General features: G+C 38.5%; 1 protein-coding gene across 6 annotated transcripts in view; it reads left to right on the top strand.

Annotated features, from left to right (window-relative positions):
* The first annotated feature begins 1251 nt into the window (after window positions 1-1251).
* Window positions 1252-25551, top strand: part of kmt2cb (lysine (K)-specific methyltransferase 2Cb) — an 81925-nt gene continuing 57625 nt past the window's right edge. For 5 of the 6 annotated variants that reach the window (XM_006786464.2, XM_006786465.2, XM_006786463.2 and 2 more), the window contains exons 1-2: window positions 1252-2001; window positions 15547-15735. In XM_006786464.2, the coding sequence (XP_006786527.2) occupies window positions 15548-15735 (188 nt within the window). In that variant the 5' untranslated portion in view covers window positions 1252-2001; window position 15547. The remainder of the gene's footprint in view (window positions 2002-15546; window positions 15736-25551) is intronic. The other variant, XM_087831597.1, reaches the window with a different exon arrangement.

Raw genomic sequence — 25551 nt, 5'->3', positions numbered from 1 at the left:
CTACTGTAAGGACGAAAACCATTCTTACAAAGCACACTCCCTCATTTGGTGTGTTGATACCAGTGATGGTGGCTTGTCTAACATGCAAATACTCTCACTGATGATCAGTGGAGTTAAGAGTTAATTACTGCAAACACAATTGCACATATCTGCGTTATACACACCATAAAAGCCTCTACAGTCATTATATTTCTCTGATTTTCCGAGTGCTTGCTTTAATTTGCCACTTAACCATTTTTTCACTGCGCGATTTATATGAACTATTTCGAAATGATTGCTATCAATAACAACAACAACAACAACAACAACAACAATAATAATAATAATAATAATAATAATAATGAACACATTAGATTAGCCAGCAGGGGGAGCTCTCAGTTTAGGAAGGAGGTGCCAAGGTTTACCATTTAAAGGAACAGGGCTGCGTTTATTTCCAGTTAATTTTCTGAGGGGCTTCACTCGAAGAAAGTCTCGTAAGTTGTAGTTAAGTGAGCCTTAAAATCGAAAGCAAAATCTGACCAGAGACACAACATTTTCTGCCTCTATTATATATTATGTACAGCCGCTGAAAGCCGACCCCTGGGGGCTTTTCCGAAAGTTAACCCATGAATGTACGGTCGGTCGGTCGGTCGGTTTGTTGAGTACCTTTATCTAACACATAATGCAACGCTTAAATCTGTATACTGGGCGTGTGTGTGTTTAGGGGGGTGTAAAGCAGGCGTAGAGACGCCGTCGTATGGGAGCAGCTGAGGTATATTCGCACCCAGCCTAAACCACCAGCTCCATGGCGTATTAAAGTTAATCCATTTTTGTGTATTTTCCCCCGGCTATGAGGAAGCCTTCCGACTGTTGGATTCTGTATAGCTACAGCTGGCAAAGATTTGCATGAGCTCAAGCACCAATGGTTTTTACCAGCGCCAAATCCAACCGGGTAAAAATCCAGACTCCATCTTTTCGGGCCCGCGCTAGCCATTATTTTATTTACTAAATGCTTATATCCCTCCGCAGGGTCAGAGAGTATTTTGAAGAAATTGTAAAATGGTTTATCTGTCATTTCTCATCGCGTCTTCTCAACGGTCTTTTTAAACACGCCTCACACTTGCGAAACATCCCTTTCTCGGCAAGCCCCGTCGATTCTGAAAGATTTGTACGCCGTAGTTGTGCTGTTCAGGGGGAGGAGGAGGCGGATCTAGTTTTTGAGGAGCTTGGAGAGGGGGCTGTGCTTCGGTGCCACTTATCATTAGATATGGCCACCGTTACAGAGCACCCCGAAGCGTCATCTTCAACTTAATTTTGTGCTATTTCATAGTCATTTTGCAGCTCGGTCAGCGCGGCAGGCGAGATGTTGTTTTTGGCAAGCTAATGTTTGTTTTTACATGTCTTTTGGAGGCGGTTGTTACTGCGTGGCAGGATGACTGTGAGTCTCTCCTAAACTGGCCGCTTGGTCCCGCAGCTTGTCGCAGCTGAAGAAAATAGAACCAGTTGCCAACCCCCAGCGGTCGGCATCCAGCTTTTTTTTCCTATTGCTTTGCGGGTCGCTACACTTTCCCCCGAGGATTCCTACTTAATGTTTGGCCCACGGAGCCTTGACTTTAGCAGCCGCTTGGATTTCGAGGTGGTTATGTTTACACGTTAATGGTAAAATTATTGGCTGTAGACTTGGGTGGCTAACACCAACTAGCTATATAAGCCGAACTCGTGCGACGACAGCTGTCATTGGAGAAAGGAAAGTGATCCCCGCAGATGCGTGCGCCAATGAAGCGGTTTTCTGTTGGATTTACATCATCCGCTTCTCCATCAAATGGGCAAAGTTGGGAATAACATTGCAGCGCTGGAATATAATGATATGCGTTGTGCATTTTTGAGAACTGCGGTGTTGCTTCATTGGAGAGAGGCTAGCTAGCTCCATTAGCTTGCTAGCTAGCTGGGTGATAAGTGCGACGTTTCATCCCCCTTATTTTGGACATGAAGAGGATAACTCTCTATTCATAGGGCTGGAAGGTAAGATATATTTGCCTCTTCGTCTTTTTACTTCAATGTAAGCTGAGTTTGTTGGGAATTTACCTTTTCACGTAAGGAGAAACCAACCTTATCCTTCTCCAGTCTGATGTTGGGGGTTTGTCGCCGCCTTGGCTTTCATGACTCAGACTATTCAACGGAACGGCACATTCAATTGAACATTTCATGGGTGCTATATAAGCAAATATTAACACATTTACTGCATTATTCAGTGCAAATACACACAACTAACGTTAGTTGGAAGCTAAAAGAGAAAAAAATCAGAACCTGGGTGGTTGTGTAACCTATCATTTTCACTTTTTGTGCATCATTGTAGTTCCCTAGAATAGTTCCGTTTCATTGAATAGACCGAGCCTTTGTGTGTGTGTGTGTGTGTTGGGCTCCCCTTTGCTTTGCACCCGGTTTGAAGCTGACTATAAGGAGGGGTAGTGTTTTTAAGGTTTCTCGACAAGTTTTCTATGAGCCATGGACATGTTTAACACTAGCACTGGGAAACAAAGGGGTGAAGCGTTTTTTAGTGTTTTGGCGTAGGCGTTAGTCGCATGTATGAGTTGGACAACTAACTGCAACCATAGGTAACCTGTTTGCTATAGATGGCCCTCTTTTAAAGTTGTCTCTAAAGCCAGTCCTCCTTCGGTTGTTAACTATGATAAATGGCTTCGTTTCTTTTTCCAATTTCTGTTAAATTTAGTCGACATCAACGTTACTTTTGTCTGTGGTCGACGAAGAAAAGGCGACAGAGTTGAGCACAACAAGCTAGCAGTCGTTAGCTGGATGCAGCTGCTTTGTGCCCAAGCTTCGGTCAACAAAAGCTAACGCTAGCATGTTTTTGGTTGCTCCCGTGGTGGTCGTGACTGCCTTGTAGTCACCGGATCTTAACCTCAGATGCCCCAAGTAAAGTTCTCCTCATCACCTTTGAGCGTTTGCTTGTTGTACAAAAATGCTCCTTATCCGACGACTTCTTATCATATCAGATCCTACAGTGTTTAAAAAGACAATGTCTTCAGTTTTTTTTTGTTTGTTTGTTTGTTTTATCTCAGAGGTAACATTTCTAACTTGGCGTTTGTGCAGTCTCAACATTTTTATAAAGGGTTTGTATGTTTGTAAGTACTGTTGAAGTCAATATAATTGATAGAAAGATGTTGAATTGCCACAGACAAGCACCGAAAGGTGGTGTGTGTCAAAGTGAGACCTCTTCTGAGTCACTGAAAAAGCCTAACTAATAATTTAAGCCATTTCTGACCAAACTGTCTGCAGTGTTTAGCACATGAATAGGCATGGATGGCACTGAATTTAAAAAGGTTTAACACGGCCGAAGTTATTATAAACACACATATTACATCTGAAACTGCATCTATCCTCATTGACATTATTATACAGATGAGCAGTACCTGTTACTGCACATAATGGGGATTGATAAGACACAATTTTATCTTTCACTGAGCAAAACACTGTGCTTCTGCAGTTTGGAATGAGTTTCCTTTTATAACTTAGTATGTGTCACAAAAATGTGCACATTTCGGTCTGTGTGATGCTTATTTTTAAAAAAAAAAAAAATGACCAAAAAGTGTTTGATGTTGATACTATCAGGTATGTGGTTTACCCTAGATATAAGCTGGGGTTTCAGTATACAGTTGAGTGCTTGAGCTCAGTCAAGTTTTGAGTGAGAAGAGCTAGGCTCATTTTAATGAATTATATAATCAACTGCTTCAAATCAGTCACATCCTGCGGATGCACTCAAAATTGCGGCATCTTGGACTATAGCTGGAGATGATGGTCTTTGTTGTGCTCTGCTGCCTGGGTAAGCTCAGTGTAGTGGTACATGAATGAGCCAGTTCTTGTAAAAATAGTGCTGCAGTTTGCAGTCGTTTTCTGCAGTAGAAGGACGGCTGTGGTTGCCACCTGCAGTCCAAGACAGTGGCGATGTCTTAGTAAGGACTTAAATAATATAAATAACCAGCTTTGTCATGAGCCAGTATGACAAGGAAAACTATGTTGCTGGTTTGGGATTGTCTGCTGGTAAATCAGTGCAAGATTCGACACCTGTGGACGTGTAGTCAAAGGAATATTGGGCAAGTTTATTTCCCTGGTACAGGTTCAGTTACGGTGTTTCCACCAGTCACAGTTAATCCATTAACCTCCAAGACAAATTGGCTGAAGTGAATGCTCACTGACAAGTATTTCACTTTGTTTTCTTTCTTGCAGTCATTATTTCCACATTTAGAGGATCATTAATGAAAACGTATGCAAAAGACAATGCTGGTGGTGCTGGATTAAAAAAATGACAGCTTTTCACTCACATTTGTGACTAAAGAAAGATGGATGTGGACTGTAAGGCCTTAAGATCACGTGTATAAATTAAAAAAAATTTTAATTAACATTCAGCCCAAGAACCTTCAAAACTTTATCAAATGGTTGATAAAGCAGTGGAGATGACGAGCGGCATCGTCTCCTTTGTGACATTCACAGTGGGCAATAAAGAGTCAATGCTGTGACCAAAGCAATCAAGAAAAGGTGGAATGAGAATTTTTTTTTTCCAGAATTGACTACAATATCACTTATCACTGAACTTAAGGGGGGAAAAAAGCTACTTGATCCTTAAATTTGGCATACATTTTGTGAAGTTGGATGAAAGCTCTCCCCCCCCCCCCACCCCACCCCGCCACCCCCCCGATTGTCATATGGCTTCTTCGTAATCCAGTGGTGGTCCTTACTTGGAAAGTAGTATTGTGAGATCCCCATAACTGATACATCGCTATTGTTGTACATTAAGGTTTCCAGCAGTATACAAGGGATTTAAAATTGGCTTATTTTTGGTTTTCACAGTCTATTAAAATATACAGGGGTTCAGTAAAATACTCATCTTCTAGCCTGGGGGGGGTAGTGTTGTAAATGAGAAATGTTACGGTTGACACTGCAATGATGTTGTCCTTGCATACATTAAAAAAATGAGTCACTATGTATTGTTGAACAGTTCTTAATATACCTGAGCAGTCCACCCAAGGTGTGTGTGTATAAAATACATAGTCACTTAACTTTGTCCTTGTCCACATTGGCAATGAAAGCCATCAGCCATCATTGTGTGAACTTGGTTAACACAACAAGGTATTGCAATGAAGTCAGTTTTTGACAGCGTTGTGCTCACAATACACAGTCAAGCAAAATGTCTGCAAAAGAAATTTGAAGCCTTAATAAAAACGGTTCAAGTAGAAATTGCGTACAAGCTATTATACATCCTGTATAGACCGCAGTATTACTTATACGGAAGGCAAGTCTGGTCTTTGTGCCCTAAATGGGCTGGGCAGGATGAGCATCTGGAAATGGCCACTGAGAAGGTCATAGCAGTGTAATATTATTTCAGATAAACAACGATCTGTGCCTCTCATACAACCATGTTACTTTCAGTAATGAGAAAAAGACTTGTTCTGCAACACTTACTGTAGGCAGATTCATGTGTTCATAATATTCATGTACACATGCAGACCAGATCCAGATCTACACAAGCATCTACCACTGCAGTGCTTATGCTGACATGGAAATTTATGAATTTCCATTAAGTCTTAGTATGCTGCTCAACTGAGAAGATTTGTATAGAAGATGTGTGTCCAGGCAAATGCTAGTAACTGGTGATGAATTTATTTAAAAAAAAACAAAACAAAAAAAACTAAAGAGTGGAGGAAGATAATAAATGCAAATGTGTTCTTATGTTGCACTAGTATCATTGAATGGTTTGAAGTGGCAGTCTCAAGTATCTTCATTTGAGTGTCTTTTAATTCAGTCTGGCAGTCCATCGGCTATTGACAGGATGTGCAAAACATGGCCCTCTGGCCACTGGGCATCCTTGATAACATTTTAAGCGGCTCACAACCACAAGGAAAGGATGCACTACTAAAAATTTAATTCATCCAATTTTCACATTATAGTAGAGCAGCAAAAAACAAGACCAAGGGAGCACACCCCTTCAATTTCATCTCTTTTGCTCTAGTTGACATAGTAGACTACAGCTAATATCAGAATGGAATAGCCACCTCACTCATGGTTAAGAAGCTACGAACAAGAGAGAAAAATTTACAAACACCAGGAATGCAACAATATTTGGATCAGATGGATCTAAGATTGTAAAGTGTCCAGATTAATTGACTTCTTGACTAGTAAATGATTATTACACGTGCACAGGCATATAGTTCACTAGGCTTGTACTGTAAATATGCTCAGCTACTAAAACTAGGATATCTTTTTCGGTAATATGATTATGCTCAAGGTGCAAGGGATTGGTGGCGTTACTTTTGATCCACAACAGTTTTTCTTTTTGGTTTATGTTGTATTTACTAAAGCATAAAATGTGTCCAGACAATGGACATGGTGCTGTTATTTGGTACACACTGCTCAAGTTGCCCATCTGCTCTGTATTTCAATTTTCCGTACTGCACACTGGACTGGAGTTAAGTGAGAACACACTCGGTAGTATGTTTTAAAGAGAACAGTGCATAATAACAAAGTATTAACAGAATTTAATAAAAAATTAAAAGACAGACATGGTCAAGATTATGTGGATTAGAGCAGAGGTCCCCGGGCCTCGGACCGGTACCAGTCCGTGAGTCGTTTGGTACCGGGCCGCGAGAGTTGAGGCTCAGGTGTGAAATGTATGGTTTTCAGGGTTTTTATCGGTTTTCAGCGTTATCGTTTTTATCGTTAACTCGGTTTTCCTGTGTCTTTTCACGTGTGTTATGAATAAATCTTCTTTTTTTTTCGGTACCGGTACTAGTTTTATTTTGTTGTATTTATCCGCGACACCTTAAAGGCCGGTCCGTGAAAATATTGTTGGGCATAAACCGGTCCGTGGCGCAAAAAAGGTTGGGGACCGCTGGATTAGAGGTTCTAAATATTGGTTTTGTTGAATTGCCTAGCCACATATCAGTGTGATCCTTAGATAAGTGATGATCTTTGCAGCTGATATTTTAATTTTTATTCTTGCTTATGTTCTGTGTTTACTCTCATGCTGCTGCTGCAGTGCATGAGTTGCTAGCAGTGTAGCTAATGTATCACTTAGGAGCTGAAGGTGATCAGTTGAACCGCTGCACCACCAGCAGCTTTTCTTTGTATATTTGGAATACTTTTTGGCCTAATTGTCTATTGTACTCAAGCGAGTTGACGCATCTCATGAGTTCAGAACACGCCAGTGTTGGCTTCTCTCTTTTGCTGTATATTCAGTGTAATGCTTCTTGCATGTATGATAACACAATGTTTTATCATTAACTCCATTAATATTATTTCAGCACCACTTCACAGGCAACGTATTGGAAAGAAGAACTTAAAGTGCGAAAAAAGAAACTAGCGTGACTGTTAATGGCCATAGTGCACTGTAATGATTTTCACACTGAACTGAAGTGAAACTAATGCAAATAAATTTGGTGAATATTTTAAATGAATAAAGAGAAAATAAATTGGATGTTGGACCTGTCCTTTATTTTACCAATAAATACAAATGCAATAAAACTCTATTCTTGAATGTATTTTTTTCATATTTTGTTGCAGCATTTACTTTTGCTTGATGTTGGCTTACACATTAATTCAACTTATAAATTTAGCACTTGTACTCTATATGGGCAGAAATCTGAAGTCAACCTGTCAGAAATTGAAAAAGTTATCTCAGTAGAGCAGGGTGATATGACCAAAAATATTTATCACAATATACGTTTGAAAATTTGCGATAACGATATAACTGACAATATAATTGACATTAGACAAAATACTTTACAACTCCACAACTTTATTAGTGCAAAGAAACCTAAAAAAAACATCAATGTATTTTCACTTAAACAAGCAGCTGTTTTTTATGTGTATTAAAGTTATATAAAAATTTAACAGTGCAAATGCAAATTCCATGCTGACAGTTTAACCAAAAGGCATTTCCAGTGGAAATTGGCCGACATATCCTGAGCATAACCATGTATAATATCCCCAAAACTTCAAAAGAGGTTTTACACACACACACACACACACACACACACACACACACACACACACACACACACACACACACACACACACACACACACACACACACACACACACACACACACACACACACACACAATACGGTAATATTATGTTGAAGCACAGTACGTATCACTCCGAGGCGCCTGCCTAATATAGCCGTAATGCTCTGACAATCCATCAAGTGGTGCGGGTTCGTAGCTTAGCAAAGTTGTACTAAAACATTTAATAGATTTTCGAGCGCCGTGTACCACGTAAAATCGTTTCGAGGTCAGTAAACACAACCAGAATTCATACATAAGGCACACGGTATTATAAGGGGCACTGTCGATTTTCAGAAAAATCAAAGGATTGATTTTTAAGTGTGCCGTATTTTCCAAAAAAACACAGTAATAATGACGGCCCGCTAGCATACCAAAAATAGTGCTTTGTTGTGTATCTGACGGACGAAAGCCAAACCAGTGCTACACCACTGAAGTTGCAACATTTTTACAAACCAATTCTGATTCATCTGTTTCATTCAACGTTCCGCTTTCGCCCTTCTCATTCTCCGTCACCGCCATGCGCGTATGAAAACAAAGGCACTGCGCATGCACGTTTTACCCATATTCTATTGCGATATTTCATTTTCTTATCGTTGCCCAACATTATACCGGTATTACCGTGAAAGGTATGATATGGCCCAGCCCTATATCTCAAACAAACAATGAAAAAAGTTTGATCTATAGATTTAAATAAATTAATACATTTTTCATGTGCCCTTATATCATAATCTGGCTCCTGAAAATGTCAGTCACTAAAAAAACTAAGATATGCTGGGCTATTTTCTGATATCTTAACCTCTGGAAACATCAGCCAGTGTCTTAGGGGTTCCAGTGTAGCAGGGGGGATGTCATAATTGATTTCCACCAGTGAGTATTTAATTGAGCACTGTCACTACAATTTTGTAGTAGTAGTAGTAGTAGACGTAGTAGTAGACATATCTGAACTAACATCACTCTGATGGATGCATCAGGGGACAACCTGAGGTTCAGTATCTTGTCCAAGGATTCTTCGATATGCAGACTGGAGTAACCGGGGAATAGAGCCACAAACCTTGTGATTGGTAGACGACCTGACACAGCTTCTCTGAACTATATAGTGGCATTTAAAACACTTGTCATAAGATATTGGCCGAAGGCTTCTGCTCTTTGGCCAATGCATTTTTTTTATTTGTTTTCCACATTGATATCACCACATGAAAGCAAAATGTGATTAGGCAGTATTGGAGTGGCTGTGGCTAAGGACATAGAGCATTTTATGTACCGTATTTTTCACACTATATGGCGCACTTAAAATTCTTTAATTTTCTCAAAAATCGACAGTGCGCCCTATAATCCGGTGCGCCTTATGTATGAATTCTGGTTGTGCTTACTGACCTCAAACTGATTTTATGTGGTACATGGCACTCAAAATCTGTCAAAAAAACGTTTTAGTACGACTTTGGTAAGCTACGAAGCCGCACTGCTTAATGGACTGTTGGAGCATTACGGCTACCATAGTAAGGAGCCTCGCGGAGTAATCGGAGTCCAAAACTCCGTCCGCTTCAGGTTCCAAAGTCAAACGAACACTGCAGCATCACAGTGTTAAAAAAAAAAAAAAAAGTCTAAATTCGTTCATCTTTAATAAAATGATAAATGTTCTGAAGGTTAGTACTTCAGTCCCAGACTCCTTAAGTCCACATGTTGAGGACGATGCTATTGAATTGCCTCTGATGTAGCCAAAAGAGTTTATGTGTGCGTGTAGATGCAACGATTACACACACACAGACACAGAGAGTGAAGAACAAAGAGGCGGAGCTGTTACTGAGATTTTGAGCTCAGGCTGAGTGAAAGATAACAAGTTTCTAGCGTCCAAATCAGCAGTGCTGTTCCTGTAATCGCCATTAAAACCTTCACTGGGAAAAATCTAGTGGGAGTGCTTCCTCAAAACACCTGATCAACAACCTCTGACTTGAAGAAAAGCAAACTTTGAAGCTGCTCCATCCATGGCTGTTTGTTTTAACCTAGTCTGACAGCATGTTAAAACTATACAGCTTGATGTCAGCTGTCCTATTTTACATGGAAGACATACGTGCAACAAACAGTGCTGAGTCTAAAGGGGTGCATGGGGTGTACCAGATCATAAGCCTTTTGTAACATTTTCAGATTTAAGGTGAAATAAAATATTGTATTAATGAAATTGATTTAATATTTAAAAATGTGAAAATAAAAGCCTTTTTTCACAAGCCAATAAAAATGTACATGGACCGGTAAAACTCAGAGCCACTGACCTGGGGGTTGTTAGGTTGGCCACAGAATTATTATTAATATGACTTAATGACTACACCATCATAACATTTGTTTGTTTGTTTTGTTTTTTTTAACAGATGTTGATTGAAGTTAAACTTCAAAACATTGCAATTACTAAAATGGAAACAAATGAGCAGTTCAAAACCTGTGGGTTTTTTTTCAATAATTATTGCTCATTAATAAGAAAAAAAGTATTTTCCTAATTCTTTCCAATTAATCAATGAATTAATCAATGGATACTAAAACAATCAAATGCTGCAGCTTTAGTATAAAGAGGTTAAAGCTATTGAACAAAGCTATAGGAGTGTGTGTACAGGGGTGAATGTGGTTTGTATTTAAGAGTGCTGAGAGTAGAAAAGGCATCTATAACTTGGACTACTTTGATTACAGATGGAAATGCGAAACTTGATACCTATATATTTCAGAGTCACCCTGTTTTGTTTTGTTTGTTTTTTTTATTAATTGCATGCCAATAGATCTTTTCTTTAATTTAGCAACACTGAGCTTTCCATGATTTGATGTCAGATATATATCTGCCACATTGTCCTGTATGTGCCAATGTGGAAACAATTTTTAATTTTTTTTTTTATATAATCAGCCTGGCTACCTTTCATGTTTGAATTGATACAGGTACTTGGAATTTGGTACCCCTTACAAATGGTGCTTTTTTTGGTGCTTGTTTTAAAACAAATTCAAATTCTTCTCTTATAAAATAATTCCATAATTATTGGCTGAAACTTTTTTTTTTTTATTGATAAGATTTACACTCTACACTGTTGCCAGCTGCCTCGGTTAGTTTTACGACAGTGTTCCTGTTACAGTGTTTGCATATAATATTAAATGGTAATATTGGCATACTGTTAGTTATGGTCAGAAATCAAGATTTTGGACATACTGTAATGTGTTTAATGTAAATAGCATGCTGATGAAAAATTTCAGTGCAGCCAGTGAAAAAATGCTAAGTTAAAATGACAATCAATGCAGAAGGGAAAAAAGCCTGATTACCTGATTAAAAGAGATATTGACAGCTTAAACTTTGCCCATCATTCCAGGGTTCGTAGTTAGCTGCAGGTCCTTTGTTGAATTTGCTTTCAGGCTGTCAAGTGTTGCCATAACCAGCTTTGCAGTGTGTTCTACAGATGTTGTGCAGTTGAGTTTTAAAAAGTGTTACTATGGCTGAGACTGCTTCTAACTCCCCACCGCCATTGTCCTGTCCGGTGTCGATTCTTCACATATCACAGGACTGATGTCATGCACTCTCGCTCTCTTTCTACTTTTAACCCAGTTATGCTCCGGTGCCGAAATTTACACTGATTTAGTGTGAATCAATACTCAGTAGAGCTGATAAAACTCGGTTGGTACCCTAACAAGTAGTAAGCTGAAAAATATTTTAGACTATATATAAGAATGGTATTGTCACAGAGTTGTTAGGCTGAATGGCTGTGACACCATTGTTTACAAACTCTCCAACGTCTATAGCATATATAGCAGGGTGTACATCATAGCTTTAGACTGAAGTGTTTGTTTTTTAATTATTTATATTTTAATTAAAAGTTGCTCACAAGTTTTTAAAGTACATTGCTTTAACACGTTAATACGTTATTGACTATTTGTTTTCTTTTTAAGTATAAACAAGTGTGTAGAAAACTGCAGAAAGACATACCTTTTGTTAAACGTCTCCACCATTTTAACCATAACGCATGAGAGTTGTTGACATTTTTGATCTGCCACTTCTAAATGCATCTTCCTGTGGTAAAATGGTAAATGGCCTGTATTTGTATAGCGCTTTTCTAGTCCCTAAGGACCCCAAAGCACTTTACACAACCTGTCATACACCCATTCACACACACATTCACACACTGGTGATGGCAAGCTACATTGTAGCCACAGCCACCCTGTGATCTGCTATATTAATCCTCCATGCATCTATTATTATTATTATTATTATTATTATTATTATTATTATTATTATTATTATTATTATTATTATTATTATTATTAAAAATAAAAACGTATTTAAATAAAACAGCTACTCTGGGACTTTTATTCTTTTAGATGCTGACAGTCAACCCAGTATTTTTGTTCCAGCTGTACAGTTTTTCTTATGAACTGGTTTTAAATTTTACCAGAAACATCAGGTTTGCAGGACCCTAAGCATAGTTATAAATGGTCAAAACTTAAATTCATTTATTTCTAGTCTTACTAGAATTGCAGTCCATTTACCACTACAATCCTGCCATCTCAAAATTACTTTATATTGTTAAATACAAGTAAAGGGCAGTATTCCCATTGTTTACCATTGAGTGCTTTGTAGTGGCTTTTCCTTCAGTGTGTGGGTTGCAGAGAATAGAAAATGTGGACTGGCTGTATGTGGAGTGATTACAGATGGCTTTGAGTAAGAAGTAGAAATCCTACTGCACTGTACTTACAGTACTCAAAAGCTAACAAACAATTTTTGGCTCAGCATTGAATTTTTTGATTTTCTCTAAACCCCTAGTTTGCTTCTACCAAAAAACTGTAATCTTGGTGTGTTTGAGATGTCTCTGGTCAGATAAGCCACCTCAAAAATGCTTAAAACCAGTTATTTGAAATTATGTAATCAAAAGTCCTAACATGAATTCAGTTAATTTTTTAAAAATTGATTTGGACACAGTAAGGCACAGTGACAACACTAAAGCAGTGTTATTAAATGCTACTGAAGATTGAAATACAACATCAGGCTTCTACAGCTAGATGGGTGTTATAGATTGGAGACATATCCTCACTGGTTGTGTCTTAAGTTTTTTTTTTTAAGGTTTTAACTGTGTTAAAACAGATCTGCAAAGATACAAGAAGTTTCTGGAAAATGAAAATGCCCAAGAGAATTCATCATTCATAATCATTCATTGTTTTTAAATGGAAGTTTGGGAACACCAACCAGAACTGAAGCACCTATCAGGTCTTTATATCAGGATGGGTAGACTGAAGCTGTGCCTTGTTAAAAATGTAGTTTTGCATGGTATACGTACTGGAAGGATACTGCAATACTCTGCTGTTTTTAAAAACACAAATTTATGACTAATACCAGTGTTTGAGAAATGACAGTGTTCCAAAGAAAGTTGTAATTTCTGCATTTTATGTGCAACAGCAGCGCAGTGTTTTCCTGAGTGCACTACTTCATTTCCCTGCAGGCATAGTGGGCGGGCTAATGCTGCAGCTATCACAAAACAAGACACACAGTTCCCAAAACAAGTTTCTTGCATACTGTTTACAGCTAGCCAACAAAGTGAATGCATAGGATACACTGAGTAGTAGATGGCCGTTGGGGTAAGCTCACAAACATCTCTGTGAAAGGTTTTTTTGGGTTGGTTTTTTTAAAAAAAAAAAAAATTGAGATAGACCAAAGAAGCCAGCTTTACATCGTCACCCTTTTTTTTCTAAAGGATTCAAAAAGAAGAGGGAATATGATAACTATTGCATGTTGTACATGAGTCAAATAAAATTATTATAAGCTAAATCTTCACCATTAAAGTTTGGTGAGCTTATTGGCTAAGGTCAGTGGCAACTGTTTGGTTTCTCTTTTGGCTAAATGGTGAATGAAGCAACCATGTATACAAATCGGGTGTTCGCAGGTATTCGGGTCAAAACAAAAGTTGTAAATGATCAATTTGTGTTCAATAAGTTCTGTTAATGGTTAGCATGCCAGTTTATTTTACACTATTGTATGTTGTTAACTTTCCCGTGTGTGCTTCCCCCCCCTCCCCTCCCTTTATGCTCTTGCCTATCTGTACTCTTCTTTCGCCTCTATCCCCCCCCCACCAATCACAGCAGATCCCTGAGCCTGTTTTTGGAGGTCTCTCCTTGTTTAAAGGAAGCTCTTCCTTCCCACTTGTTACCAAGCATGTGCACTGATTCGGGCCGGGGGGGGGGGGGTTCCTCTAATATATTAGGGTCTTGGGTCTTCACCTTGCCATGTAGAGCGCTTTGAGTCAGCTTTAGATGGGAGTTGGAGCTGTATATAAAAGTGAATTGTCAGACATGCTCTTGTTTATGAAAAAGAGAACAGAATCTAAAAATAGCAAATAATCTAGAGTTGCCTGTAAAAATAATAAACTACGTGGTATTAACTATAAGTCTGGTGCTTCATGGTGATGAAGCTCAAACCCAGGATTGTTACTCTACAGACTTGATAAATGACTCGGGGTACCCCCTTGGCAGAGGTCAGTGCACTTCTGAGTACATTTTCTTTCAAGATAATTAACTAGGTATCCCATCATAGTTTTGTTAATGTAACAGTTTTGCATGACCACCTGCTGGAAGTTTGGTTGCAAATCCAGTGGCATGTTTGGTGGAAACTAGGCACTCATTATAACTTAATAATACCTTCATTTTGAAATTGTATGCATGTGCACAAGACTGATTTCCTCTCTCATTTTCAGCCATAAATGAGTATACACACTCCTTTAATTAGTAATTTACATATCAAAACAGTGTTGCAGTTACAAAACACAATAATGAAAACAAAAGCAAAGATGATGCACAAAGTATGTTGTCAAATAGATTAATTTCAATAGGTGCGTGTGAGCAGGAAACACTGAAATTAGTGCTGTTTATAATAAGGCAAGACAGATTTTGCACGCACTATTTCAGACTTAAATTTCTTAAAGTACGAATGTGTTACCTACACATCATCAGCACACTTTTTTTCCTTTATCATTACCACTTTATGTGTTGGGAGACCTACTCATTTTTTCCCTTTTTGGACACACCTTATTTATACCCTGCTCCAGACAGCCCAGACCCAGACAAAATACGGGATCTCTGGAGAGACTTGAATATAACTATGTGCATCAAAACCTAGGTGTGCTGAGCATGTATCATTCCTAAGTAGACTTTGAGTTTAATATTGCTACCAGGGTCTGATTTTCAATAACATATCAGAGTAGTTGTATATGAAAAGATGAAATCAATTTAATTGTCTGAACAAAATGCAGAAAATTTCAAAGACTACGAAAGCTTTCTGACTACGCTGTTTGAGTTTACAGATAAAACAAAAACTTATTCAAGACACATGGACTTCCATGTTTATCAGTTAAAAATAGCGTCTTAGACATGTACTATATTAAAACCTGTTAATATAAATTCACATTAGATGCAAATCAGCATCCGTTTTGCTTTTTTCCAAACATTGCTTACCTCGTCTTTCTTAACGGTTTTTCAGAATGTCATCAGAGGATAAGACTGTGGAGCCCTCTGACCAGGGACCCTCACCGCCATCAAGCAGTGTAGGGGCCACGTCCACAGGAAGTCCTGCCCACGCAGACAAGCGACCACGTGGCAGGCCGCGCAAGGATGCTGCTGCCCTCCTACCCCAGGCACCACCCTTATCCACGTCTAAGAACAGAAAAAAGTAGGTTTTTACCTTCGACATTCAAATCAGTTTGTATTTTTAAAGCTCAGGGAATTACTTATTCTTGCTGAATTGGTTAGCATTGCTAGTGCAGTAACTTTATGTAATACTTTTTGTAAGCAGTGGTCTGGTGCCGGACCTCCTCTATAAAATGCTTAGGTTTAGACTTTAAATTAGTCTTGAAATTCTTCTTGACATTGGTTTTGTTAGATGTGCGGAGCCAAAAAAAAAGAAGTGTGAATCCCATATTTTTTTCAAACTTTATATATTTTAAATATCTGATATTACCTGCTTCACCATTTCCCCTTAGTGACAGCGCAGGTGTTTTAGAGACATACCCGTATGTCTCTCATATCGGATTTTCTTAATTATCGTCCTCTTAAATCCAGAATCTAATTTAGGATCCTTCTCATCGCGTTTAAGCTTTTAAATAATCAGGCCCCATCTTATCTCTAAGACCTCAGAGTACCGTATCACCCCATTAGACCACTTTGCTCTCAGACTGTGGGCTTACTTGTTGTACCCAGGATATTTTAAAGTAGAATGGGAGGCCTCTCTTCTGTGGAACCAGCTCCCAGTTTGGATTCTGGAGATAGATACCCTCTCTACTATTTAAGATTACGTTTAAAACTTTTTGATCTTATAGATAAGGCTGGATCATGTAACCCTGAACCCTCTCTTAGTTACGTTGCAATCGGTCTAGGCTGCTTCCTTTATTGCACCGAGCGCTTCTTCTTCATTCACTTTTTTCCCCTCCCACTATGTTTATACACCACTCTGTATTTAATCATTAGTTTTGGGGATTTTTTATTTTTTTATTTCTGTCTCTCTTCCATAATGTGTTTTTTGTGTTGTCTTCCTCCTCTTACCCTAACTGGTTGCATAGATAGCTGCCTGTCCCTAAGCCTGCTTTTTTTTTGTTTTTTAAAGTTTCATCCTGCTAAAAGGGTTTTTTTCCTTTCCACTGTCACCAAGCACTTTTTCTCATGCAGTCATCTGAATTTGGAATTTTGTCTGTGTTATTGTAAGGTCTTTACCTAACAATATACAACACCTTGATGCTTTATGTGATTCAGCACTATATAAATAAAATTGAATAGGGAATTACTTAATTATTGCTGAATTGGTTATGCTTGCTGAATGCGATCACAACAATGATTAAGGGCGTTGAACCTGGGCAACATTTAATATTTGGCCAAAAATAAGCCTTGGGAGTTTGTTGCTGTTGCAATGGGCACAGTGGAGTAGATCTGCAGTGTTCACCACAACTGAGAATTGATATGCGTAAATGATTACAAATACATGGTTTTCTTCTTAAACCTTTCTTCTTGTGATCAAAGTTGCATTTGCAACACAGAGTAAAAAATAAATTTAACTTGCTGAATCGGACTCGTAGACTTTCGAAAGTCATGTATGGTATTTAAACCCCTTTACTTTTACATAACACTGTAAACCTGATAACAAATCCCCAGAAAACTATGCAAGATGTTATAAGATAGTTGTGGTGAGACTTACCGTTGCACTTCTGCCACATCACTCTATGTGAAATTTTACAGTAAACCTAAGAAATCATAGTAACAGTGGTAACTTAAAATCTTTCACTAGTTATTATTTTTATTTTTATGTATTTATTATTCATGGTAAGTTAAGTACACAAAACCAGCTTTGGAAAAATGGGTGATCTTGCCTTTTATTATTGCTGTCAGGTGTCATGAGCTTAAATACCCCATTCTGTGTTACTGCTTATTAAATCCAGTGCTTACCTGGTAAGAGACAGCATTGAAAGTTAATCCCATGTTATTAAACAAAAATATCAAGGTGGTGCATAGGAAGGAAAAAAGCCCTCAGTTTAAGTCTGAAAATGGTCCTTATACTATATGTGGCATATTTAAAGTGGTCTGAACCTACTTTTGGCTGCTCCTATTCGAATCCAAAGGGATTTGTGTTTCCTCCTGGAATTAAAGTGGGGGCCTTTTGCAGTGTACTCAATAGTACAGTGGTTGACCACTTCTTACTTAAAGTAGTATGAAACTACAAAATATGTTATGGTCATTCTAGCATTGCATAAGTTACTACTTTAAGTCCTTTGTAGAAGTCCTTGGGGTTTTAGCAGCTTGATTTCACGTAATTCCACCACAGATGTTTAGGCTCCGTGCAAGGTGTCCTGCTTCTCCGTGACTTCCTTAGCAACATACAATGCAGCTTAGAGCTGTAAAATAATGCCCGCAAGGTTCTTAACTCTCTCCTCAGTCTGTCCTCTCATTCAATCTTAATACCCTGCTCCCAATGGATCGTTTAATCTCCAAGTATCCAGACGATACATTAATGCCACAGTAGAAGGATGACCAGGGACACACTTGAAATACTTAATGCTGTTTAACTGGTCACGAACTAACCATCAGCAGTTTTATTTATATCTTTGTAATGGCTAGGGTTTTGTTAAGAATCAAGAATAGAATTACAATTTGTATATATTTTAAAGTATGTCATTATTTCTGCAGAATAGGCTGCTGATTACACACTTATTTAGCTCTGCCACAATTATTTATCCCCTCTCAGATTTCATTTAATTAGATACAAACACCTCCTGAAAGCTAAATTGCAAGCTCATATTCCATAAAACACCCCCAACACAGTGATTACAGCTTTGTGAATTCAGACAATTTACTCCATCCCGATTTCTAATTACTGTTGGTCATAAAAGCCTACAGGCTAATGAGGAATGGCTGGTCCTCTAAACTGTACTGTAACTTGTAATCGAACCATGGTGAACACTTATAACGTCGTTCTAGACCAATGAATTGTTCTCATAGGCTAATCAGCTTCATTCTGTGGTGTATGTTTTAATTTTAAAATTGTCATAGATAAGTGTGATTAAGGGTATTGACTTGTGACAAAGGTGGACGCTCTATAAATCGCTGTTGTAGACCTGATTGGTTAGAATTTACTAGATTTGCTTATGCTCCATCTGCTAGTCCATCTCTTCCAGAGCAACATGATCCTTGTCAGGTTTTCCAGGCAGCACTGTGCTAGCTGGGACTACTTACCAGAGCATTATTTTCACCTTTTCTTTTTTTCTTCTTCTTTTCCCTGTCTCTCTGGCTTGCTCTCCCTGTGGTAGGACTGTGGGGGGAAGTTGTGCAGGGTATGGGACCCGAACACTAGTCTTTTGCATTTGTCAGTGACATAACTGGCTGTCTGAATGCTGGAATTTGATCTCATTAGTTCTGAATAATATAATATACAGCTTGATGCTGTGTAGTGGTCTGTGCGAAGACGTCACTGCCAACAGCTATGTTTTCAGGTTGTGATCGTAGGCTTATAACTGCTCATATATCAATTTGGGCTTGGTTTCTGCTATTAGATACTAGAAATACTTGAAAGATAAAAATTGTATTTAATGAAAATTTTACTAGATGATAGTAGTAGTAGTAGTAGTAGTAGTAGCAGTAGTAGTAGCAGTTGGCCATGTACTAAGCATACTACATGTAGGGCTGCCACAATTAGTCGATTAGTCACGATTACGTCGACGCGTCGTTTGAAGCTTTGTAAGATCCCAAAAGACGCAGGAATAAGTAGTAGGATTTAAGAGTGTAATAGCGGACTGAAACAGAAGATGGCAGCACTGCATGTACAAGGACGCCAGCTGACGTTAAACCCCGAAGAAGAAGAAGCAGTGTATCGTAGCCATGTCCAAATTCAGGAACCACATCCTCCTGTGCCCGCATTTGTAGGCCGATTACGTTACAGCGACACGACGAAGACTGTCCAAATTCGAAGACTCCGACAAATGTGCCCTTCATTTCCCCAGATTTGAAGGATGGGTCGGGTGTATACTTCGTGGCCCAACCTATCCCAGAATTCATAGCACGGCCCAGCTCAGTTTCCAACAATGGTGGCAGCTAGTTAGCTTTAATATTACTCTTATTATACTTTCTGGGTCACAAAATAAACATTACACATAATTTCAGGTGAGCATGTAGCTGTGTAAACTTCAAATATCTGCTCAGTTTATCAAGACACCACATATTTTCAAAAGCACTCCAACGTTTTCGGAGACGTCTGTTACTCACCAGCTCGATAGCTAGCCGGGGTTCAAGGCTCACTAGAGCCGGTGAGAACACCGGACTCCCGGCAAATCGTTTTCAAACCCACTGCCGTCTTTCGCTACTCAGGTTAAATATGATATATAAGTCACTTAGATAACTTAAAAATGTTATTGTTTTGCTTTTTTCAGTATTTTATTTGTTCCTGAGTAAATCGGTTTGGCTGAGATTAAAGTTATAGTTTTTACACAGCTGAATAAACATCAAGCAGACAGCTGATTATCAGAAGTGTGAGATGCTCGAGAATATACTCCGGTGTCCTGTTATATTTTAGATAGCAGGGAGCAGACGGCTGAGTTTATTAAACTCCACCGAAACAATCTGCAAATTTCATTAAAATTTAATAAACTATCATCTTGTCTTTATTTTTAGCTAGCACATACCTTAAACACTTAAAGCTGTAAGCTAATGATAGTTATATAAGAGCAGCTGCATGCTGGTGTAATAAGCTGTACGTTTTACGTCCAATAGTCGACTAATTGCAAAAATAATCGGTGACTAGTCGACTATCAAAATAGTCGTTTGTGGCAACCCTAACTTTGATGTTCTTTTATACCTTTATACATCATTAGCTGGTTATTGGTATGAACATGAGTTTTTTTTTTTTTTACATGTTCTTACCATATTGACCAGGTTTGAATAATATACATTCACTGGACAATTTGTTAGGTACGCCTACCCAGTGCTGGGTAAGAGCCCATTTTAGCTTTAGAATATTTGGTCCATATTGACACAGTAGCAGCACACAGTTGCTGTAGATTCTTCGTCTACATATTTCTTATAGAGATATCCTGTTCTACATGAGACCAAAGGTGCACTTTTGGATTGTGATCTGGGAACTGTGGAGGTCACTTGAGTACTGTGAACTCATTGTAACGTTCAAGAAACCCAATTGAGATGATTTTTGAAACGTTCCTTGTTGTTCTGTTGAAAGTAGCCATGCAAAAATTAGGGGTGGGGGAAAAATCGATACTGTGTAGTATCGTAATATTTTGTTTGCTAATAATGTATCGATACAGGGACAGCAGAAATCGATATTTTGTTACAAAAAAGGTTTTTGTGCTCTGACTTCAGAGCATGTTGATCCTTTTTCTGAGCAAGAATCCTGACATTCCTTCACTGTCCAAATGTGTTTAACTTTTTTTTGGCAGCAATAAACATGACAGTTTACTTATTTTAATTTAAAGATGGACATGGTCAACAATAGAACTCGGACAGGCTGTGGTGTTTAAATGATGCTCAGTTTGATACTAAGAGGACCAAAGAGGGACAAGAAAATATCTTTCTCGTCATTAAAACCAGTCTGAACTGTTACAAGGCAGGATGGATCCATGCTTTCATGTTGTTTATACCAAATTGTGGTTCTATCATCCAAATGTTGGAGCAGAAATCGAGACTCATTAGACCAGGCAACATTTTTTTCCAATCTTCGTGAGCCTGTGCGAACTGCTGCTGTAGACCATCTGCCTCAAGGTTTGACATGTTATGTCTTCAGAAATGCTCTTTTGCATACATTGGCTGTAACCAGTGGTTATTTGAGTTTGTGTTGTCTTTCTATCAGCTGGAAACAGTCTGGCCATTCTCATCTGACCAATGGCATCAACAAGACAATGCATTTTGACCAGGACAATTCCAGTAGATCAACAGTTTCTGGTATACACAATCTAGGGCTGTGCTAATAATACCAGCATAATTTTTTATGTGTGTGTGTGTGTGTTTTTTTTAAGTGCCATATCATGATATCATTACTATAGCGGCATCCTACACTTATATTCCGTAATGCACACAACAATGAGGCACACCCAGACATGTCCGACAGGCAGACAGCCAGGTGTCCGGCTCTGATGACAATTTTGGTAACAACTGAGGTCATTGAAAAAAAACCAACAAAGCCCAGTACTTTAAAATTATTTGTGCGAAAGCCGGAAACGACAAACTTGTTTCACTACTTGAGCCAAAAAATACAGAGTACGACCAGGCTATCAGCTGGTGGTGTACGACCCAAATGTAAACAAATGACTCACCAAGCATCGTTGGAGCACTCGCTAGATATACTTCTTACAACAGGAAGAGCAAACGGTGGCTGGGAATCACTGATGCAGTTACATATTGTTTAGCCAAGTAAATGACAGCAATTCAAATGGTGGAAAGGGAGGAAGGAAGAAGACATTTTTCATTTTTTATTATGTGACAATACTGTGCAGGCTGCTGATGAACGACAAGTTATCTCAACTTAGATATTATTAAACTAAAGTGTAGAGCAGTCATATTATACTTAATATTTCCAGTGAAAATGCTACCTAGGCTAATTTTGTGCTTACATTTGATTTGCGCTGTGTCACTACTATTGTACTATTGTGCTGCTGCTGGCAGCTTGTTTTAATAGATCCACACTTTAAATTTGATAGTCTGTTATCGTTGACAGCAAGTCATTGGTAAAGAAGAACTGAAAATGCCCTTTAGGTTATTTGTACTATTAAGTGCTGCTACCTGCAAGCTACAGTCACCACTATAACGCTCTTCAGTAATTTCTTTTTTTTTTCTCAGTATCCACTGAGATTAATTTAATTTTTATGCTCATTTTATTCTTAAAATAAATGTTGTTCCTTATAAGAGAACCAGATACTATTTGCTGTAAGTCCACTGTGCATCCAGTGAAAAAATTAACGCAGTGCCCTCTGATTTATTTATGTATTTATTTTTTTAAAGGGAAAAAAAGTGTTGAAAAAAATAGTGAATTATGAAAACAAATCAGAAAATGAGCTGTTCTGCTTGTGGCAGAGTTCCACTCATGTTTCATGTTGGGACATTATCTTATTTTCTCCTGTAAGCCAATTTGTTGCTTCTAGTCTTCCAAAAGCAATAAATGAGTAACTACAGACTGCTGTCTTTTGATCTTGCAAGACCAGAACAGTCTCGTCATTAAAATATCAACATAAATCAAAAATCATCCAAGCTGTGCTAGCCACTCATCAATCCATCTGCTATACTGGGATCCAGGCTGTGACAATCTACTGTAATGCCATCATGCAGACCCTTTCCAGACAGTTGAAGCAGTAAGGCCAGTAAAGCAGACATCTCCTTCCACTCCCTGGTGGCATCCAGTCGCTGATACCCTCATTTGTAACTTTTTCCATAAAGACAAGCTGACTGCGGCTTTTGCTATTGCTTTGTACTTAGCTACTATTTGATTTTTAAAGATAACAAAAGTAAAAACTGAAAAGTAAATTTGTTCAGAATAGCATTAAAAATTTAAATTGATATAGAATAGTTACTGAGAGAGGCCATCCACCGTTCCTGATTATATCTACACCGACTTCCATATGATCCTGAACTACAGTAGTTGGTTCATACTAGGCCATGTAATAGGCTATAACAGAGTTGTCTGTTAAAATGCAGTGGTTTGTTTCTACATCAAGTTATACATGTTTGACTCAAGCTCACAGGTAATTGTTTTTAGCCAAGGTTTGCTAGAGGCTTCTTCTGTCATTCCCCATGGAAGTCATTTAGAAGGAGGGGTTGATTTGGCATCTAGCCATTTGTGATTTTTCTCTCCAGTGACACAAAATTGCCCACCCCCACCCCCAACCTCCTCCCTCACTTCCCACCCGCTGGATCCTCCTGAGTACCCTGGAGACATACTGCTCTCCTTTGGGCTGTGTTTGTTCTCCCCACTTAGCCTGCTAGCACTCGGTGTTGCTATTTAATTTGTATCCATGACAATTATCCCCTCCACATGCTGCTTCCAAGATTAGGTTAACTGAGCTTGCGTTGAAGGGATGCTGACACTGGCAGATATTTACATACTGTGTGTACAAGCAAGGTATGAGTTGGTGTGTCTGTGCGTATGAGTTGGCACACAACGGCTGTTTGTAAATGTACATGTGGTTGTTTGTTTGCTGACATGGTACATACAGTGAAATATAAGAAAGCTGGAACTTTCTTTGTTAGAAAAGTGTGTTGATACTAAGGACTTCTTTAAAAGCTAACATTACACATATTATGATGGTTCACAGACAATCACCTTAAAGGGCTAGAGGTGAGAATTTTAGTCACAGTTAAATTGAGTAATCCAAAACCTGGTCCAGCGTGGTTGTATGTGGGGGAAATGGTTAGGTGTACAGATCTGAGAGGCTATATTGATAAATAAATGCATTTCTTGGATGTCTGTTTTATTAAACAGCCCTCTTCAGATCATGCCAAAGCATCTTGGTTGGGTTAAGACTCTTTTTGCTGTTGTTAAAAAAAGCATACATTTTATTTTTCAACTCTTGTGTTGTGTATTTATCTGTATGCTCTAGGTCAGCGGTCCCCAACCCCCGGGCCTCGGACCGGTACCGGTCCGTGAGTCGTTTGGTACTGGGCCGCGAGAGTTGAGGCTCAGGTCTGAAATGTATGGTTTTTATCGGTTTTCAGCGTTATTTTGTTATTGTTTTTATCGTTTTTATCGTTAACTCGGTTTTCCTGGGTCTTTTCACGTGTGTTATGAATAAACCTTTTTTTCGGTACTGGTACTAGTTTTATTTTGTTGTATTTATCCGTGACACCTTAAAGGCCAGTCCGTGAAAATATTGTTGGGCATAAACCGGTCCGTGGCGCAAAAAAGGTTGGGGACCGCTGCTCTAGGTCAATGTCTGTTTCACTATCCAGCTGCTCCCCAAGCTTCAGGTTATTGTCTGCTACAATAATATAATGTAATTTCTTTCTGTTTTAATTGCCTCAACACTTCCAGGATGTCAGTCCCAGAGGTTGCAGAGCAGTCTCAAACTTTCCATGTTTCACAGTGACCTTTTTAAAATTTGAGATGTGTATTTTATTTTATTTTTTAAATTTCTGCCGTTTCATTAATTTATTTCCGCTAGTGTTTTACTTATTCTCTTGACCTCATGTTCAACTGCTTCAGCATTATTGGACTCGGTGTGATTGGGGTATCTTTGCAGAACACCCTCTCCTCAAAAATTATCGCTAATCCTAAATTAGTTGTACACAATTTAAGAACATGCTGGCCTTAAAGGTACAGTAAGTTGTTTTTTTTGTTTTTTTTTTTAAATTTGACCTTTTTTCTTTTCTTTGTTTAAATTTAATAGAACAAATTGTGGAATGAGCATCAACTTGTGGAAGCCACCATGTTACTTGACTACCTTGAATACAGTGGCCAAGATGGTCATCGTCCTTCTGTCTAATTGGGTTTTATGTATGTGAAAAGAGACCATCCACTTACAAGTTAGTTTTAATTTAAAGATCACAAATAGCTCTTTCAAACTCTATATGACTATTTAACATTTGTACATGAATGCTTTCGTCATCTCTTTCTCATTGTGTCTTTCTCTTCCTTAACTACTGCTCTGTCTTCTCCCTCATCTCCACCTCATCCTCTTCCTCCTCACCTCAAGCCTCATCTCCTGAACTGAAGTCAGGGCTCTAACACAAGAAAAGGTGCATAAATATGAACATTTATTCCAGATATTGTTGCAGTTAGTTATTGTGAGTAGCAAACTGAACAACAAACTAGCTAAACGACAACAGCTGGATGTTGCATTTTGCAGCACTGACCGTGAATGGTTGCTTAGTATGACTGTCATACCACAGTGTATGACTCGTGCAGAAATCCAGGTAATTCCAAAAGCTTTACAAACTCTTTCTTTGAGTTCCCCCAAACCAGTAAGTGTAGATTAGTTTTTCTTTAACCAAATTCATCCTATGACAGCCA

Source organism: Neolamprologus brichardi, chromosome 18, assembly GCF_056152115.1.
Source record: "Neolamprologus brichardi isolate AB-2024 chromosome 18, ASM5615211v1, whole genome shotgun sequence".
Lineage (NCBI taxonomy): Eukaryota > Metazoa > Chordata > Actinopteri > Cichliformes > Cichlidae > Neolamprologus > Neolamprologus brichardi.
Note: the sequence above shows the minus strand (reverse complement) of the source record. Positions and strands in the feature narration are given on the sequence as shown.